The sequence below is a fragment of the Engystomops pustulosus genome, chromosome 5 (genome assembly GCF_040894005.1).
Source record: "Engystomops pustulosus chromosome 5, aEngPut4.maternal, whole genome shotgun sequence".
NCBI lineage: Eukaryota > Metazoa > Chordata > Amphibia > Anura > Leptodactylidae > Engystomops > Engystomops pustulosus.
The window spans coordinates 143733965-143755482 of NC_092415.1; the positions used below are offsets into that span (position 1 = coordinate 143733965).

At 40.9% G+C, this 21518-nt stretch overlaps 1 protein-coding gene across 2 annotated transcripts in view; it reads left to right on the plus strand.

Moving 5' to 3' along the window:
* Window positions 1-21518, plus strand: part of VPS41 (VPS41 subunit of HOPS complex) — a 175242-nt gene that overhangs the window by 113238 nt on the left and 40486 nt on the right. For both annotated transcript variants that reach the window (XM_072153283.1, XM_072153282.1), the window contains 6 exons: window positions 3064-3161; window positions 4339-4468; window positions 10984-11099; window positions 13416-13472; window positions 13633-13694; window positions 16709-16790. In XM_072153283.1, coding sequence (XP_072009384.1) covers window positions 3064-3161; window positions 4339-4468; window positions 10984-11099; window positions 13416-13472; window positions 13633-13694; window positions 16709-16790 — 545 coding nt within the window. The remainder of the gene's footprint in view (window positions 1-3063; window positions 3162-4338; window positions 4469-10983; window positions 11100-13415; window positions 13473-13632; window positions 13695-16708; window positions 16791-21518) is intronic.

Below are 21518 nucleotides of genomic sequence, written 5' to 3' on the forward strand. Positions count from 1 at the left end.
CATATTGTGTTATTAATATCTAAAAAATATAGTTCCACCCTTCCCTGGGAGTCCTGTCACAAACTCCCCCACAAGGGTCAATTATACTGGAATAATGGTCTTCTCACAACTCTCCTCGGTAACCCATTGTTTACCTCAGGGAAGAATAGGGATTCTTTACTGATCTGGCAGTTAATGGACGCCCCATAGGCGGGTACTATACTAGAACATGGATCTCTCCCATCCTTTGATGGTCGCTCCAGGCATACAGGTGCTCAGCTGTCATGGCTAGAATGCTCCTTATTATGCTTGTTCGACCACAGGGAGCAGCTGACGTTTACATCCACAATAACAACATTTCAATTGCTTTAAATCACAAACTCAAAAATCCCATGCTATCTCTCAAATTTACTCCATACTCCAGTTAGAACTTCACATGGGGGTCCTTGGTACATAGGCTGGTGGTAGCGGAAATTGGATACGGAATTTACCCCAAAGACAGACAAAAGATCTATGCTTTTACTCAGACTTTCCACTGTGTGTTAAGTGCTGGAGAAAAATTATGAATTTCTCTAAGATTGTACCGTGTACATGCGATGATTCATAAATACTATCCCAGAATTCCGGGTGTGTGTTGGCGATGTGGGGAATTTGGGGGGGGAGTGTGCTGCATGTATGGTGGGAGTGTGATAAGATCAACCCCCTTTAGGAAGAGTTTTTACCACCTACAAGACTGCTATGGGTCACTCAATTGCTGCTACACCTAAGTGGGTCGATTGTCCGTACTTACGGGAACATTCAGGTTGCAGAAGAAAGATCTTTTGCGTTTCTTTTTTACTTATCTCCCGCTACTGGAGATCCCCCCCCTCCCTCTACCATTCGCTCATTAGGTTCAAGAGATAGGACACATTTGTGGGGTGGAAAAATTTACCATAGAGCCGAATCGGACAACCAGCAAATTTACTAAAATATGGCAACCCTGGTTTCTCTTTGAGTACCACGGGTTATCCTAGTCTGTAAATTTAATCATGTCTACAGGATTATATGCCATATATTGTATTGGATAATTGTCTTTGTCAATTCCCTCCGTGTGGTATGTGTCTCCCCCCCTCCCATTTTACACTTGTTTGACGTTCCCTCCAAAACTATTCCTGTTTCGTTCCATTCTCAATATTGTGTGTTGTAGTCAGCTGTCGTATTTTCATAATCGAGACTAATAGTTCCCAGGGCCATACTTATTTGTATATCTATAATCCACAAAGTCATGGAGGCGGATCATCTGCTATTTTCTCTGGATGTGCCTCTGACTTACTTAATACATGGTCCTGCATGACATATATTTGTATTAACCTGTACTTAACAGCATTTCTTTGTTTTTCTTCTTTTTGTATGGTCTTGTACATTGTTATAAGATGAAACCTTTTAATAAAGACATTTTTAATATAAAAAATATAGTGCAGTAGCATCTTTTTCCAATATTAATAAGAGATACATAACTATAATAATTAATAATTTAAGTCTACAAGGAACAGAAGGTGAAAGGAAGACTCTCCATTCACCTTTCGTTTTTAATTTCTGTTACCCTCTACTTAAACAGAGTGTAAAGAAAATCCCAGATGCAGGTGTGATCTGGGCCTAAAGGTGTGTAACAGTAAATCGTTCTTCACAATATTATGTGAGCCCAGCAAAGAAACAACTGACTATAGTAGGACAAATTCCCCACTGCTTTTAATAATTGCTTCAGCTCTTCCCTCTTGCGGTAATTGTCTGTCATACAAAAAATTAAGAGATCAGTGTAAAAATAACCCATGTGTTCTCTGTAGAGTTTTCACAACTTGCTTTGGTTCTGGAGTATGTAATAGAGCAGGTCTTCTATGTAAAGAGATGCTGTCATCACATTTTATGCCACTAAACTAGCAGCCCGCTCCGGTATGAAGAGTATGAACTATCCACTAGAATTCCCTCTTTTATGTGAAATATCACCTGTATACTAGAGATGTTTGGGTTCGGATGTACCCCTCATGACCCGGACATATTTCCAGATTGATAGCCGAACAGCCAGTGTGGTAAATTAACGCCCCTAGATACTAGTTATGGCTGTGATTGGCCAAGTAGACTTGGGTTCGTGCGGAGCACACCTGTACTCGGTGTGGGAAGTTTGGCTCTTTGCGCATCTTTAGTAGGCTTTTACTTAATAAAAAAATTAACAGTAACCTGATTAGACGAGAGAGAAAGTTGATTAGACTCTACTCAGTATAGTTCTTATGCCAACACTTACACCACCTCCTGTTGGTCTCCAGTGGTCATTCCATCACATTTGCATGACATTTCAGTACAGTGACATGACGATGACACATGTCATTTCAATACAGTGCAAGTTGTGCAGCAGCCTCCTATATATGCTAAACATTTGTTGTGCCACTCTGGGTCACTACACCTAGAAACATGCTATTGGTGTCATATGAAAGATTGTAGTGTACTGTATTTCTGTGCCCTACAGGCACTTAAAGAGGACCTGTCACCAGAATATTACCCCTCACACCAGTAGTACCTGCTGGTAAGCGGTTAAAAGTCCTTATCTTCAACTGAAGTACTGTACCTTAATTACAGCCTTTTAAGTAATATGCAAATTAGTAGAGATGATTCAAGTTTTCTCCTGGCTCCAAGTGAATCCTGCCACCTTCTTCCACTTACAGCTCAGTGTCTTTTCCAATCTCGTCCTGAGGAGACAGGGAGCCCTCTTCCTGCCCTTACCACATTGCTGTCCCTCTAACTGCATGGTGAATTTAGCACTGAGCGGGAAACTCTAGATCTTCACCCACCTGTGATAGGCAGGGCCGAGTATCGGTGGGCAGAACAAAGACAGGATTGTCCAAAGAAGGATTTCACCAATAGGAGGAGTTGGATGCAAGCCAGGACACTGGTTTACTGTGCCTGTTGTTGATGACAGATTCCCTTTAACCTGTTAAGGACCATGTCATTTTAGTTTTTTTGCATTTCCATGTTTCACACCCCATCTTTAAAAATCGATAAATCTCAAATTCCAGTTTCATTATGTATTAACATTTTTCAATTCTCTTTTAGTGTCACAGTTTGATACAGAATTCTTCATCAGTGGAATAGCGCCTCTCTGTGACCAATTTGTGATGCTTTTTTTTGTAAAGGAAACTTCTGATAATGCGGTAATTACCCATTTCTACATATAACTTTAAATAATACTGTTCCTGATCTGTAAAGGTGATATGTAATCTTTTTTTTCCTTTTTGGACAAGTTTATTTATAGGATAGGTAATCTCAGTTACATGACATTGCCCACAGTTTGGGCTGATTATGGTTCGTCACATAGGACGGTTAATATGCTACAGATCAATATATATACTTTTCAACAAAGTTTTTGTATGGTCTGTATTCCCTGAATATTTTATTCTATTTAAACAGTCAGACGCAAAAAATTGTATCTGACGTTGACATAAAATGTTTTGTAAAAACTGATTCTTACAAACATAAAGTGCTTGTTTCCTCATCCCCTCACATCCCTATTCTCCGCCGGCCGCATTTCTGTTGGTTGTTCTTTGGCTGTCCAGTTATATTTGCAATTTACCCAATGTTCCCTTCAAGTTTTCTAGATCTCTTCATTTTAAGGCATTAAAGGGAACCTGTCAGGGTTATTTGGGCCATTAAACTACCCATGGGTCCTTATAGATTGGTGGTTTAGTGTCCCAAATCTCTCTATGGATAGTATAAAAAAAATGACAGCACATCCCAACACATTAGAGTCACCCACGACTCCCAAGGATATGGAATGCCAGTTTTACTAGTGTACGTAGATAATACTCCCGTAGACGCACTCCAAGTATCGGTGCTCTAGAAGGGTTTTTTTTCCATAAATAATTAAGGCAAATCTAGGCACTTTTCATATAGCACAGACATGCCATCCGCATAGCTCTCTTTCCTATACTGGAAACCCAACAATCTACTTCTCCTGGCGGCTCTTTGCTTGAAAAAGGCAATATTATATTTGCCGAAACGTAAAAAGGTTTTTTTCCGCATAAATTAGTATAATAAAACAATCTTATCACTTAAAGAATGCCTGATTTTGCCTTTATTACTTTTGTTAGTGAGACAGTAAATCAGGTTTTTCAGCTAAAATGCATTCCCAGCACTATGGGTAGAATGCTGCTAGTTTTACTTTTGTGGATGACAGTTGGGCCACAGAATACAGGAATTGTGTAGGACTAGCAAATCTGAGCTCCATTATCACATACATTTAGAGGGACATAAACCAAAAAATTTATTTTTTTTTTTAAATGAATGACAAAAAGTATAAGTTGTGACTTATGGTACAAAATTTTGTTTCAGAATAAAGAACTTTGTGCCAGACCTCGACTCGATATTATTCAGCCTCAGACAGACTCCTGCGAGGAAGTCTCTTCAGATGCTATAACTGTCAGAGGTTTTCAGGAGAATGAGTGTCGTGATTATCGTTTGGGTAAGTTAACTGTTGACCTAAAGGTCCCATGGCTGAAATCCTTTAGAGAAAAACTGTAAAGTGTTTTTTTTGTTAGTTTTTTTTTTTTTATACCACAAATCAATATCTCATTGCTGAAGTAGCTCATGTGACAGTGCTCTTTCTGTATATGTAACACAGCTCAGTGTTTTCAGGACTCTGGATACTAGTGATGGGAATTACGGCTCTTCTCAGTGAGCTGGCTCATCAGGCTCCGCTCACTAAGAAGAGCCGGCTCTTCTGGCTCCCGAACTGCTCCCTGTTACATGAATAAAAGGAAGCCATAGGCCAGTCAATCACCCCACGCCACTCCACTTTCAACCCAATTGTATTGGGATAAAGGGGGCGTGGTGAGCCGGTCAGGGGTGAGGTTAAGTGACCCACATTGTTCATGAACAAGAGCCAGCTCCCGACACATCACTAGTGGATACAGATGTCTCCAACACAGAATGGAGAGGTACAAGATCTTCCCTGTTTCCTATCATTCCTCCATACCAGTCTGTGATTCTCATGCTGCAGCCCTTCCCCCACCTTGTGCTCGCACTATATGCTTTGTGCAGAGAAGGTATTAAAGGGGTTTGCCCATGAAAGAAAATTCTCAAATTGCAACCCCCTAGTCATGTTTACACAATAAAGATAATTTTTAACTCCTTACTTTACAATTTTACTCCGTTTTATAGCTTTTTTTAACTCCTATCACTCAGTGATGGTCGGTGTAAAATCCCATGGTGTGGGTGGGGAGTCTCTAAGCAGACACATTATGATCCATCTAGTTCTGTGCGCCGACAATGTGGTTAGATTGTGAGGGTACAGGTTAATGTACACTTTAATTTAGCTTCTGAAGATTCACTAGTATCTGACGCATAGAAAGAAATATGAGACAGATCTGAGATGATGAGATGCATATTAGACATGACATTTTCAGCTCTACTATCACAGCCATAATATACACAGCTTTGCAATACACCTCCCTCTCCCTCCCCTGCATAGAATGCAAATATGTTTTCCAAGGTGTTAAATGGAAAACAATGCCTCCTTTTTTTAATTGGCAATCTTTCCTTAAGGAGAACACCTACTGTCTGACCCTCCCCTGCATAAAGATCTTATCTACTTGTAGCTTTACTCTCCTAAAGCTGTGTAGTTGTTTGCCGGATGGAACTCAGCATGTGTGTGTGAGCTGGTCCTGGAATGCAAGGGTAGGGGCTAGAGGCAGAGAGCAGAGAGGAGCCTAGTGCAGCGTCAAATAGAAGAACAATACATCTGCCAACCGTAAACTAAAATTGAGTAAGCCAGGACTGATAGAGACAGGTTGAAATTAGAGAATGTTATATTGTTATCCTGAGTACATTTAAGAAACTTTCTGGGAATACGCCTTTAACCAGGGCGTTATAGTACGTCCCTGCAGGAAGATACTTCCCGCACGGGGATATTCTATAACGTCCCGATACTGCCAACGGATTACTAACGAAGCCGGCACCAGAAGCAGCGGCTGTCAGCTGTATATCACAGCTGACACCGCGGTTTAACACCCGCAATCAGAGCTGGTTCCGATCGCGAGAGTTAACTGCCCGATGTTCTTTGCAGTCAGACCCCTTCCGGGTCTGACTGTAAACTGTCTGCGCATGCATCTGCATGCTCGGACAGTTTACACTGCTCTACAATGAAAAAGTATTGTAGAGGAGTGTGTTGGACGTGAACCAGCAATAAGAGCATAGTTGGTTCAAGTTCAAGTATGTATACGTAAAAAAAAGTTAAAAACACTAAAGTTTAAAAATTCAAATAAATAAAAAATAAATAAGCCCCTAAAATATCACTTTCCCATAAAAAACACTTAATAAAGTATAAAAAACCCAAACACACAAAAAAACCCTTATATTTGGTATTGCCACATCCGTAACAATCTGTATAATAAAACACTATTGTTACTGGACCTGCACGGTAAACGCCGGGAGGGGGAAAAAAAACGCCCGAAAAACAATAATTTTAAAATGTTACACACTCTAAAATAAGACCACTAGAAAGAACAACTCTTCTCACAAAAAATAAGCCCCTAATCAGATTTGTCAGACGAAAAATAAAAGTTATGCATATGAAAAGATGGTGATGCTAAAATGAACAAGATTTTCTCCAAATTAGCTTTTATTCAGTAAAATTTAATAAAATATGCAAAACACCCACATATTTTGTATTGCTGCATCCGCAACAATCTGCATAATAAAACAGAATCTTTATTAGATCCGCAAAGTGAACTCCATAAAAAAACTAGCCCAAAGAATGCTCCAAAAAAAAAGATAATTTTTAATTAATACCCTTTAAAAAATTATCTAAAAAGTGCTAAAAAAAAGTTGCACACTCTAAAATAAGACCACTGAAAAGAAGGCTTCCCGCAAAAATGCGTGAACCAAATTTGTCAGCCAAAATATAAAATAAAGTTATGCATATAAAAAACGGTGATGCCAAAATTGACATTTTTACCTAATTACTTTTTATTCAGTAAAATTGGGAATTTATAATCTATCTATATAAATTAGGTATTTTTGTAATAGTGGCGACCCATAGAATAAAAATAACATACTATTTTTATGGTATGGTAAACAGCCAAAAAGAAAAACACAAAAAAATGTCCTAAATATTTTAATTTTCCTCCACCAACAAAGAGTAAATAATACTCACCAATTAGCTATAGATGCCTCAAAAGTATGCACCAGAAAAGTGCATCTCAAAAGGCAAAAAAATAAGCCCCTATAGGTCCACATTTAAAAAAAAAAACTAAAAAATTATAGCCTGTACAATTTGACAATGCAAATCTGCTCTGTATGGGGCTTCTTCCATTCTATACCTGTCCGTGTGCCCATACAGGATTTTACCACCACATATCAGTGTAAGGTATGAATTTATTTGGGTGCTATGACTATCTGCATCAAAAGTAGAGTATTTAGTACTTTGAAAATAAAGAACTTTTCTAAATTTTTGCCAAATTTAGCTTTTTTTTTATACACTTCATGTAACTGTTTTATTTATGATTTCTTCCACTTATTATATGTTCCCTGCTCCTCCATGTGATGGAAGCTGTCAAGATAGAGTGTGGGTAACCAGTTGGGTTATCGCGCTGCTATTTGTAATACACAATGTAGACAGAATAAGTGCATGTTTTTCGTAAATTTCTCAACAAAATATTTATTTTATAAATGCTCAAGTAACATATATATAGGGACAAAGAAAATATGGACTATGCGTTTCGGGGAGAATTTCCCCTTCTTCAGGTCCAAGTTTTTTTGTCTGGTTCTGAGCGCGTAGAATTTGTGACCAAAGGTTGGGTGGGGCGACATTAGTAGCCTGATCCTACTTACTGGCGTTGTGTCAGGAGGAATGATGTTAAGGATACGGAGGTGAAGATTGAAGTCCTCTAATTCCCAGGATGAAGTACGCGGACAGCTGAGGTGGGCGGTCACAGAACCTTTAATGCAGCTCTATCTGGGTCGGTAGCAGCACGAGCAGCTTTATGAAAAACATGCACTTATTCTGGCAACGTTCTGTATTATAAATAGCAGCACGATACCCCTGGTTACCCACACTCTATCTTGACACTTTTGTTCAGGAAACTTTTCTTGTATACCACTATCTGCAGCAACTAACAAAAGGTACCCTCCAATAGTGGACAACAGGTACATTACCGCTACCAAGTAATACTCATCTTGGTAGTAGTCCAACACCTCCCGATTTTTACATCACCCTCATTGTTTTTTACATGGAGCGTGGTATATTCCCTCTTTATCAATGTGATGGAAGCTGCCAGGCTGGTCACCATATACATCCTGTATGTGCAATGTGCAGTGTTCAGTGGATTCACTTGTGGGAAACTAAATGGATTTAATGCTGAATTACTTTGAGAGTGAACACAAGGCATTGTGGGATCTGTGGGCAAATCAAATAGACTCAGTGCAGCTGCAGGAAGACATTAGTCTCCACCCGCTTCACCTCAACACTTTCAGGACAGAAAATGCTATAACTTTGAGGGAAAAGGGCAAATAGCACAAATAGGGCATTGTTCTGTTTGTTTTTAAAGGGTAATCACGTATGAAAATTTGGTAAAATCATTACAACGTTACAGTTTTTTATTATATATACAAATTCAATATGTTTAGTTTATTTTGGGCAAAACATTTTATATCCTGCATTTTATATACCCTACATGAAAATCCTGCATTTGTATACCATGAAAGTTCTTTTTTATTTGAATGTGCTGTTTTGGATCATAACATTCTTTTCCTATTTGCATTGATTTTAGAGCATAACTACCATCTGAATATGCAGTTCCATTTTGTTTTACCATATATGACTGGAAGCAGTGCCCTCTATTAGTCCACATGTCACAAAAATATTGTATCATTTAATTAGTGCAACATCACAGGTAGCAAACAGAATAGTTTCCCCCACTATCAATGATGGGAGCCTTTCCTTGGCTTCTTCCTATCTTCCTACATTTCTGTCCCACATTGCAGACAGGGGAGATCATGAAAAAAAAATTTTAAAACCCTTTGATTTATTGATCAATGTCTTTTTTTTTTTTTTTTTAATTAATGAATTACCCATAGATTTTCATCCTCTTCAATTCTTGCCAATTCCCTGCCATATTCAACAGCTCAATAGCCAGTTGGGAGTTAACTTGTTAAATTTCTTAGCAGTTGATAGAAGCATAGGGGGAGATTTATCATTAGTCCTATGTAGCTTCTTGGTATATAATTGTCGCAAACTTTTGCGTCTTTTTTAGCAAGTAAAGAACGCAACTCTACAGTCATGCAATGGCAGAAAAAATACACTACAGAGTGTGCAACACCGCACAACACCCCATTCATACACAGGCAGTCCCCGGGTTACATAGAAGATAGGGTCTGTAGGTTTCTTCTTAAGTTGAATTTGTATGTAAGTCGGAACTGTGTATTTTATCATTGTAATCCCAGCCAGAATGTTTTTGGTCTCTGTGACAATTGGATTTTAAAAATGTTGGATTGTCATAAGAATCAATATTAACACTAAAGCTTCATTACAGACGCCTGTGATAACTGTTACAGCTGATCATTGTAGCCTAGGACTAAAGCACAATATATTACCAATATCCAGAGGTCCGTTTGTAACTAGGGGTCGTATGTAAGTCGAGTGTTCTTAAGTAGGGGACCGCCTGTACTGAGAATTTTCAAAATAACGCAAATTTAATTGCAAAGCTACACCACATAGGAGGTGGTGTATGTGGGTCCATTGCTACTACAGGGGGAGATTTGCTAAATTTTGAAGTTTTGCTCAATTTTAATGTTTGAGGTATCTGAGAATTTCCTGCACAAAAACATTGCAAAAAGGCAGAAATTGAGTAGATGGTAAACATACGTGCTACTGGAGCAGTCTATTTACATATAGCGCACTAAGCTGATACTCACATGAGAAGGCATTTAACACTGCACATACACCAGACTATAAATCCGACTGGTGGAAACCTTCCAGTGTATAACATAGACATCTGCTCTAAATCCTACCTAATGATAAATCTCTCCCATAAAGTAAAAAAAAAATGCATATTACTTCTTAAATACTTATATCACAACAATTGGGGGATGTTTTCTACGGCAGAAAACTGGAGTAATTCTTAGCTGAAATGCAGTGTGCCACATTTATTGAAGGTTTTAAATAATTTATTAGGCAGATTTCTGACTCGATAGTAAAAGGGGTCTGTCCTTGGCAACTAGAGGGCATGACCGGACGGAAAATCCTGTGCCCTAGAAAATCAATATTGTGGTGCAGCAAACTAGTCGAAATAATAGGAGGTACAAAGTACAATTCACCAGTCTTATACGGCACCAGATTAATCATCCAGCATCAAACACAGAGATTAATCTGGTGCAACAGAGAACTGACTAGTTCTACTCTGCACTGGTCTAAAGACCGACACATTAATACATCTTACCCAATCTCTTGATCTTTCTGACACATGCCTTTTTTTAAGGTAGATAATGTTTGTAGGTAGATCTTTTGTTTATGTAGCTTTACTTTTTATTTACAGTCACCTGAAAATCATATGGAGGCTGATCCATCAGTCTGTATACAACAGAAGTGTACAGTATTGTTGTTTGCACCGAAAAAATGTGTCCGCGCCACATTACATCAGCCTGGTATATGAAAGGGGGAGTGGCTTTGCAGCTAAAAGTCAGTTCCCCAGAACTGAGTGACAAGAATTTTAGTGCAGCTTTCTGCGTAAACTAAGCCAACCAATAAGCGATGCGCAGTATATCTAGACAGTCTTATTCTACACCAGATTAATCATCCAGCATAAGACTGTCTAGTCTAACTCTGTACTGTCTTTCCTCACAACGCTTTTGATATATCAACCACAATTGTTGTTTGTATTTATTCACAACAGTAGATGATGAGCTAGCTCTGATGTCAGTGATATCCTACTATGCACATGTCATAATATGTGGACTTTCTTCTGGTTTCTCCTTATTTAGAGTATTCTGAAGGGGAATCACTCTTTTATATAATCAGCCCAAGAGATGTTGTTGTGGCCAAAGAGCGTGACCAAGATGACCACATTGACTGGCTACTGGGGAGAAAGAAATATGAGGTATATTTTATTACCTTTTTGAACATCACTTACAACTGGTTGATCTGCTCAGCTGACCTGTGGCCCTGGTGGATTGTATGTAATCACACAGTGTTCTGGGGCAAACAACATACTGAGAATTTTATAATCTTCAGCAATTTTATTATAATCAGTATTTAACTGGAGGACAGTAATTATGTACATATGATTTATTTTCTACTTTTATTGTAGTGGGTTTATTCTTTGTGCTTGTAAACAAATTAAAAATCTGATTTAAAAATATCCCCTTTGCCCTGGTCAGACATTGTTCTAGTGTAAATGCTTGTTTTCTTTATTGTAGTACAGTCTTGAGTCAGTGGATATATTTTACCATGGGAAACAAATCAGTTTGGCGGGCGGGAGTTTGCAAATATGAAACCATAATGTTTGCTTCTTTTTTTAACTACATTTATTTGTCCTGTTTATATTTGAGTATAAGCCGACCTGTGTTTATAAGCCAAGGTACCTTATTTTACCATAAAAAACTGGGAAAACCTATTTACTCGAGTATAAACCTAGGGTGGGAAATGCAGCCGCTACTCTCTAATAATAGAGACTAATAAAACGTCCAGTAGTCTCCTCTCATGAATGAAATTTCCACAGTAGCCCGTTTAATTAATAAAATGTCCAGCACAGTGCCCCTATAAATATAACATCCAGCAGATTGCCCCCATTAATATAACGTCCCGCACAGTGCCTCTGTAGTTATAACGACCAGCACAGTGCCCAAGTAGGTATAACGACCAGCACAGTGCCCCCGTAGGTATAACGTCCAGCATAGTGCTCCCCTAGGTATAACGTTCGGCACAGTGCCCCCGTAGATATAACGTCCGGCACAGTGCCCCCGTAGCTATAACGTCCGGCACAGTGCCCCCGTAGGTATAACGTCCGGCACAGTGCCCCCGTAGGAATAACGTCCGGCACAGTGCCCCCGTAGGTAAACGTCCGGCACAGTGCCCCCGTAGGTATAACGTCCGGCACAGTGCCCCCGTAGGTATAACGTCCGGCACAGTGCCCCCGTAGCTATAACGTCCGGCACAGTGCCCCCATAGGTATAACGTCCGGCACAGTGCCCCCGTAGGAATAACGTCCGGCACAGTGCCCCCGTAGGTAAACGTCCGGCACAGTGCCCCCCGTAGGTATAACGTCCGGCACAGTGCCCCCCGTAGGTATAACGTCCGGCACAGTGCCCCCCGTAGGTGTAACGTCCGGCACAGTGCCCCCCGTAGGTGTAACGTCCGGCACAGTGCCCCCCGTAGGTGTAACGTCCGGCACAGTGCCCCCCGTAGGTGTAACGTCCGGCACAGTGCCCCCCGTAGGTGTAACGTCCGGCACAGTGCCCCCCGTAGGTGTAACGTCCGGCACAGTGCCCCCCGTAGGTGTAACGTCCGGCACAGTGCCCCCCGTAGGTGTAACGTCCGGCACCGTGCCCCCCGTAGGTGTAACGTCCGGCACAGTGCCCCCCCGTAGGTGTAACGTCCGGCACAGTGCCCCCCGTAGGTGTAACGTCCGGCACAGTGCCCCCCGTAGGTGTAACGTCCGGCACAGTGCCCCCCGTAGGTGTAACGTCCGGCACAGTGCCCCCCGTAGGTGTAACGTCCGGCACAGTGCCCCCCGTAGGTGTAACGTCCGGCACAGTGCCCCCCGTAGGTGTAACGTCCGGCACAGTGCCCCCCGTAGGTGTAACGTCCGGCACAGTGCCCCCCGTAGGTGTAACGTCCGGCACAGTGCCCCCCGTAGGTGTAACGTCCGGCACAGTGCCCCCCTAGGTATCGTGCTGCACGAAGAAGAGGACAATGGGGATCAGTGCCAGAGGGGTGAGTACTAACTTTATTTTTTTTCTTCTATACTTTGGTATAAGCCAAGTAGGGTTTTTCAGCACAAAACAACATGAAGTGGCCAACCCCTTTAAGTTAATAATCTTAATTTAGTTGAATATAATTTTTTTTTATAATGTTTTTTCCCATACAAGTATCTTTATCTTGTGTATTAAACTGGTAACGCAATAAAAAGTCTGCTTGCTCACCATTCTCCCACCACTACAGTAGTCCTGCTCCTGGTCTCTTAACCACTGATTGGCCCTCGGCCTCCCCTAATGTTTATAATGCAGTGTGCTGGGAACGGAAATAATGCATTCAGACTCTGAGGAGAATCTAGAAGCCATAGACCACAACCACTCTTCTTTCTTATTGGAAATATGACTAAAATATGTAACAACTACATGCATATACTTCAGTCATTGTTCATTTCTTATTCGTTTTTAATGATTTTTCACCCTTAATAATGTCTCCATTTAAGGAAGCTCTGATGGCTGCAGAAATTAGTCAGAAGAACATTAAGAGACACGAAGTTTTGGTGAGTTTCCTAGTCTGTGATTCTTGCTAGCTACTTTTTATTACCAGCCTATATATTATATCATGGGGAGAATAAAACAATTGAAAACATTAATATAATGTGTGCCATAATGAAAAAGCGGCATGATGGTGTGAAACTACTACTTATCTTCCTTTTTTAGGACATTGGCTTAGCTTATATTACTCATTTGGTGGAGAAAGGAGATTACGATACAGCTGCCAGGTAATTCTATTACATTACTTTAGCTTTATTGTTTAGATTCATGAGATTTCTGGATTATCCCTCTGTAAAACACATGGAAACATCATTTAATGGAAACAAAAGCTTATAGGGCATGTCTTTTTAATACTTCGGCCAGGAGAGCACCCCAGTTGAGGACTTCCACCACTGGACAGAAACTCTTATAATATATAAGCCCTCCACACCTAAGTTCTGGTCTTGTGTGATTCTTTTTATATATTTATGGGATTTACGAGTCTCTGGTGTCTATGTGCATAGTGGGGCTACCCCAACACATAGGGGCACATTTACTTACCCAGTCCTGTCGCGATCCAGCGGCGCATTCTCCGTCGAGGATTGTGGTCTCCCGGCGATTCACTAAGGTAGTGCGCCCGATGTCCACCAGGTGTCGCTGCTGCGCTGAAGTCCGTCGGAGTTCGCTGGAGTTCACCATCCTATCCTGGGTGCAGGTAGGCGCGTGTAAAGCGATTTAAAAAAAATAAAATACTACATTTTTTCCGAATCTGTCAGGTTTTCCGATGGCCACACCCCCGATTTCCATCGCATGCATGCCGATGCGCCACAATCCGATCGCGTGCGCTAAAAACCCGGGGAAATTCGGCGCAAACTGGTAATTTTCGGGAAACCAGACAAAAAAGAGCGATTTGGGCCCTTAGTAAATGACCCCCATAGTGTTAGACTCCCCCAGAGAAGATTAGAAAGCCTTATGTTGTGCTCTTGCTCCACATGCTGCGGATTTCCTCTGACAGTTGGCATCCGCAGCCAATGCAACACCATTGTAGAGTGTTCCTGACTTTTGGGCTGTCCGATGGAGCACTTTTTTAAAACAAAATAAAATCTTATACTTTCCTCTTAAAGGAAATCTACCACTTAGTAATGCAGTATCTAAACCAAACATACCTGCTGTTTGAGGTATAGATAATGCTGCTGGATCATTTCTTTTTTTAGGTATAAAAGCATTTAGTAAGTCCAGAAAATGTCTTTAGGCAATATGCAAATTAGGTTCCGGCACATACACAGGTTTGGCGCTCTTCACGACTATTAATTATGCACGCCTCTAGGGAGTATCAGCATTGTTTCTAATGTACACTGTAGGCGTTCATTATTAGGAGCAGTGCTTATCTGATGGCCAGGGAAGAGGGGTGGCCGGAATGTGATGCACGCTAGAGGTGTGCATAATTAGTAGTCTTGCAGAGTGCCCAAAATTAATTTTCATATTGGCCCAAGACGTTTCCTGGACTAACTAAATGCTTTTATGCCTGAAGAAAATATGATTTGGCAGCAGCATCTAAACCCCAAACAGCAGGTATGTTTGGTTCAGATACTGCATTGGTATAAAGCATGAAGTGTTAGATTTCCTTTTAGAGGGTCTTCGCAGCAATGTCCCTCCATACTCGTGTGTTGAAGCACTAATTATGCACACATTACGCGTGTGATGTATGAGCAAATCCTTGTGCTATGCTGTTTTCATAACTTCTCTTACTCTACACTGATCCGAAAAAATTGTAGAATCACGTTTTCCTTACTTTTTTCTTTATTTTAGTGAATAATCTTTTATGTTTATTTATTTTCTCTATTGCATGCAGTCTATTTATATTTAAAATGTCACCACTTTCTAACTGAAATAATAAGAGAGTACTCGGCACTCCTTAAAGATTAGTTTTTTGCTCATTTCTCTATATAAACAGAAATGGTAATGGTGCAATCCAAATATTTCTCAAGTGATGTTTCCGCCCATAGGACCTTCAGTAGAAAGAGATTTTACTCTTAGAAGGGAAATTAGATTTGTGCATCTTCCATTGTTCAGGAGAGTTTGACTTCAGCACTGAGTTATAGGAATAGTTTACATTTAAGTGGATTTTTGAGTGTTGCTGGCCATAAAGGAACATAATCGGGAAGGTGTTATGCTACTTTTTAGTGTACTGGTTGTAAAATATTAGGTTCCCATCTGCTGACAGATTTCCTTTAAGAATGGCTTCATCTGTATGAATAATAGAAAGTGGAAAAAGAAATGACATTTTATAATGTATAACTCTGCAGCTACCATGGCTGCCTCTTAAAGGTTAGCCATGATTCGGTACCTCGATAGTGTCTGACTTGTCACATCACTGCTGTCACTTAATAGCAGTACCTCATTTAGACTTGATGATCACAGAACGAGAGTATAAAAGATCCACTAATGCACAGAGCTTTTCCTCACACCTCTGAAGTCCTATTTTTTGACCTTTCTACAGTTGCTAAGTGGCATCTAATGTGGACCCTCTATAAGGGTGCTGATACTCTATTACAGCATTAGTGAAATGGAGATTGATGAATTAATGTCAGGTTCAGAAAATCAAAAGCAGGTACACTTATGTGATTGCAGACGCACCTTAAGCAGAACTTTGTACTTACTGGCAGAAAAAAATATGTAACTAGATATAGTAAAGTCAGGCTAAAATTGTTAGACAGTGCGATCCACTTAAGAGAAGTAAATTGCCTAGCTGCAGGCTATGCTGGCCTCAGCGTGAGTCTGTCTATACCATCATTAGCACAGTTTAAGGATCTTGGGCTCTACGGGTAGTGAATGAGACACTCCATGTAAAGGTCACTTGAAAGTGAACATTTATCCCAATGTGTAGGAAGAGCCATTCTTAAACACCACTGTCACAAAAGAACAGTTTCCTATATGTATTAACTCGCGGATACAACAGAGGATATGTTAAATATATGTATTTATTGCCATCACCTATAGATATTTCAGTATTTTATAATGTTTCCCCTTGACACTGGTCTGCAGAAGGCAGCATACATTCGCATGCCTTTTTTTACAGTTACTTGCCCTAGGGTTGGAGGTCACCACTGAGGCTTTTTTGCACATCATTGCTGATGTCAGCCATGAAAAGTAAGCAATGGAAGCAGTGGCTGACACTGGAAACAATGGAGCAGCCCCTCTCAGTAATAAAAGCTAATATATTGGACCAATTTTTTTATTATCTTTTGTTTTTATATTTTAGAAAGTGCCAGAAAATACTTGGCAAAAATATGAAGTTGTGGGAAGAGGAAGTTTATCGCTTCAAGAAAATAGGACAATTGAAGGTAAGATGAAGATATTACACCCCTGTATGGCATTTATGGGTATATGTCAAAGTAAAGTGACATCAGCCTGGCTTGTCCAGAAGTTCTTCAGACAAAGTGTATAAAGCAGTGCTATAAAGCACACACCATCTTACATGTGTTCAGTAGAACCCAAAATCTAAATAGTTATATAGAGGGATATAACAGAATATACTACAGTATTGAGGGAAAGGGATCAAGCCACGACATCTTGAGATCATGAGCGTAGGATCCACTAGCTACTGTGCTCATTGGTGCAGGCAGTTGTCTATGTCTCTCTCATTGGCACGGAAGCATGGCAAGAGAGGAAGGAAGGACATATTTTTTATTGATTATTTCAAATGAGTAACAAAGACAAACACAAAGCAGAATAGAGGAATCAAATAGGAAGAGAGGAGAGCGGAATAGAGTCAAAAATTAGAAGCACATGGGGAGTAAAAATGTTATGTTATTCTATTCATTTTATGGTTCTAGGAAGTGAGGGGTAGTATTTGATTGAAGCTCAGAGCTATATTCCACTGTGACCTCAAGCAGATGTATAGTACTGAGCTGGCAGCATATTACACTTTGGTGATTCAAATTACAAATAATTAATGAAGTACATAAAAATAAAGGTTATATAAATGTTTTGTTTAATTGATGCATAAATGTATTATCCATGGATTTTCTCAAATATCTGAGCTGCAACTTCTTTGTCACTTTCATACTGCCCAGGGATTATATACGTCTTGGGATGCAATCCTTACTTGTATGGGACTTGTATTTGCTGTAAGTTTGGAGAGTTACCATATTTTTTGGACTATAAGGCGCACTGGATTATAAGGCGCACCTTCAATAAATGCCTGCTAAAACGTCTAGGTTCATATGTAAGGCGCATCAGATTATAAGGTGCACCTGATTATAAGGATGAATGACCAGCAGGTGGCTGACCTGTGTATAGTTCAAGGCAGCTGTTGTCTGTAAGTACGGTTCATATATAAGACGCACTGGACTATAAGGCGCACCTTTGATTTCTGAAAAATACGGTAAGCTCCTTTCAGTTCATGGACCGCAGAGCATCACTGAGGGTGGTTTTCAGGTGCTCCGTCACTGTGTCAGCCTGTAACTACTTTCACAATAGTGATCCCAATAAACTCTGCTATGTTCTCCCTCTCCTCTCAGCCTGTCAGGGGGGAGAGGGCAAACAATGGGGCACATTTACTTACCCGGTCCTGTCGCGATCCAGTGGCGCGTTCTCTGTCGAGTATTCGGGTCTTCTGGAGATTCACTAAGGTAGTGTGCCCCATGTCCACCAGGTGTTGCTGCTGCGCTAAAGTCCGCCGGAGTTCGCCAGAGTTCACCATCCTATGCTGGGTGCAGGTAAGCGCGTGTCAAGCGACACCTTTTTTGTTTTTTAAATTCCGCGTTTTTTCTGAATCCGTCGGGTTTTCCAACGCCCCCCCCCCCCCCCGATTTCCGTCATATGCATGCCCGAAAAAAAGAGCAATTCGGGCCCCTTAGTAAATGACCCCCAATTAGCTCAACCGGAGCACCCAGTGTTAGAGAATTTGCTAATTTTTCAGGGCTTGTTCGACAGAAAACTGATCGCCCCCAATTACTTTGTAACACAGTTAAATAGTGGTTAAAAAATGTACCAAAACCACTTAGGTACAAGCCACACAAACATAAAAGAAAAATAAATGTGGTTCTGGATGCTACAATGCATTTTATTGTGTTGTGCCATAAAAGAATGGTTTTAACCCCTTAACGCTCTGCGCCGTAGCTCTACGGCGCAGAGGTATAAGGGATGTATGAAGAGGGCTCACGGGCTGAGTCCTCTTCATACAGAGGTGGGGGTTTTTGCATTTTGCACAAAACCCCCACCGCTAATAACCGCGGTCGGTGCTTGCACCGATCGCGGCTATTAACCCTCTAAACGCCGCCCGCAAAGTCGCGGGCGGCGTTTAAAAGACGGCGGCGCACGGGCGCCGCCATCTTTTTTTCGATCGCCACGCCCCCGAACGTCATCGGGGGGCGGCGATCGGTTACCATGGTAGCCTCGGGTCTTCTCTTGACACGAGGCTACATGGTTTATGCAGGTTCGTTACAATGAGCCAGTGGCTCATTGTAATGTAAGACCTGCAAAAACGCCATATATTGCAATACTGTAGTATTGCAGTATATGGTAGGAGCGATCTGATCATCTAGGGTTAATGTACCCTAGATGGTCTAAAAAATAGTGAAAAAAAAAAGAAAAAAAAAAGTTTAAAAAATAAAAAAAATTAATAAAATATTAAAAGTTCAAATCACCCCCCTTTCCCTAGAACGGATATAAAACATAACAAACAGTAAAAATCACAGACATATTAGGTATCGCCGCGTCCCAAAATGCCCGATCTATCAAAATATAAAAACGGTTACGGCCGGCGGTGACCTCCGAGGCGGGAAATGGCGCCCAAATGTCCGAAATGCGACTTTTACACCTTTTTACATAACATAAAAAATGAAATAAAAAATGATCAAAATGTCGCACAGACCTCAAAATGGTAGCAATGAAAACGTTGCCTCATTTCGCAAAAAATGACCCCTCACACATCTCCGTGCGCCAAAGTATGAAAAAGTTATTAGCGTCAGAAGATGGCAAAAATTTTTTTTTCTTTTTTGTACACATTCGTTTAATTTTTGAAAATGTATTAAAACACAATAAAACCTATATAAATTTGGTATCACCGCGATCGCACCGAACCAAAGAATAAAGTAGGCGTGTTATTTGGAGCGAAGAGTGAAAGTCGTAAAAACTGAGCCCACAAGAACGTGACGCACGTGCGTTTTTTTTTTCAATTTTTCCACATTTGGAATTTTTTTTCAGCTTCGCAGTACACGGCATGTTAAAATAAATAACATTACGGGAAAGTAAAATTTGTTACGCACAAAATAAGCCCTCACACAGGTCTGTACACGTAAAAATGAAAAAGTTATGGATTTTTGAAGTTGGAGAGCGAGAAATTAGCCGAAAAACCCTCCGTCCTTAAGGGGTTAATTTAAAGGGACCAGGGATACTTACTCATAGATCCAGGCACAGTGGGGTGCATTCATAAAGACTGGCACTCTGCCGTCTGAACTGGCAGTGGTATTTGCTGAAGTCTCCACTGGTTTTCCAGCATAGACTACAGTAAAAGCTGTGGGCCAGGCGTTCACGCCCCTGCCTGCTCCCCAGCACTTCCAAAGTGTCATGCGGGTCAGGGAAACTGGGAAACAGTCTCCTCTTGTGACTGTGGTAATCTGCTTATTTGTAATCCTTGGCCTCCCTCCTCCTAAAATAAACTTTTAAAATTATGCTAATGAATCTCAGGATTCATCCCTTGGTCCTCTTGGTCCTCTTTGATCTGGCTTTACCGACTGTTACACTGTCTTCCCCTTCCCCCTGCTCCGTCAACACTTGTGTAGTGAACAGGAAACACATCACAGGTTAGGAGGCTGCAGGGGCACTGTTATATTATCCACTGTGCATCCACTTAATAAGGTCAGTTTATCATATGGACTTATATGGGAGGGGGAAGTCTTTTGCCACCTAACACCCCCCCCCCCCCACCAACACCACCACCATACCATGATCCCCTGCTATATTTGGCCCAATGAATTTACAGTCAAAGATAAGCAGCTACATCTTGATCTGAAAATGCTGAGAACATTCCCACACAGCACAACCAGATCACTGACACTACACATGGTGCTGTCTCACTCTCCAATATCTCACTATATATATTAGTGGTGTCTAGTACCTTACAGGATATGATATGATCTGCTCTCGGCCATGGTTTATCACTGCTGATACCACAATCAGATTTCTTCAGCTCCATGCAGCACATCTTCATACTGCGCCCCTAAAAATACATAGTCACTTTTAGTGTAATGTCACCTGGATAACAATGTCCCACACATGTTTTGAGCTTTAACATTTGTAATAATTAGTAACAAGGCAAAGCATGATACTTCTTACAAAACTAATATGTGTTTGCAATAAGTAGTCTTATTAGTATATTGCCTCCTCTAATTATTTTATCCCCCTTTATTATTGAGCATCTATCTAATGCTATCTGTTATCCAGCAAACATCAGGTACCAAGCTCCAGGCTTCTCTGCAGTCACTTTCACCTTGAACCTTGTAAATAAGGTGACGGCTGATGGCTGCTTAAAGCATGAGCATTTTTATTCATGCAATTATTTGATTCTGTTCTGGACCATTCTACAAGCTCTTATACCTCTTGTGTCACCCTCTTCATCCTCATAGACTGTAAGCTCTTGTGTCACCCTCTTTATCCTCATAGACTGTAAGCTCTTGTGTCACCCTCTTCATCCTCATAGACTGTAAGCTCTTGTGTCACCCTCTTCATCCTCATAGACTGTAAGCTCTTGTGTCACCCTCTTCATCCTCATAGACTGTAAGCTCTTGTGTCACCCTCTTCATCCTCATGGACTGTAAGCTCTTGTGTCACCCTCTTCATCCTCATGGACTGTAAGCTCTTGTGTCACCCTCTTCATCCTCATGGACTGTAAGCTCTTGTGTCACCCTCTTCATCCTCATAGACTGTAAGCTCTTGTGTCACCCTCTTCATCCTCATAGACTGTAAGCTCTTGTGTCACCCTCTTCATCCTCATAGACTGTAAGCTCTTGTGCCACCCTCTTCATCCTCATAGACTGTAAGCTCTTGTGTCACCCCCTCATCCTCAT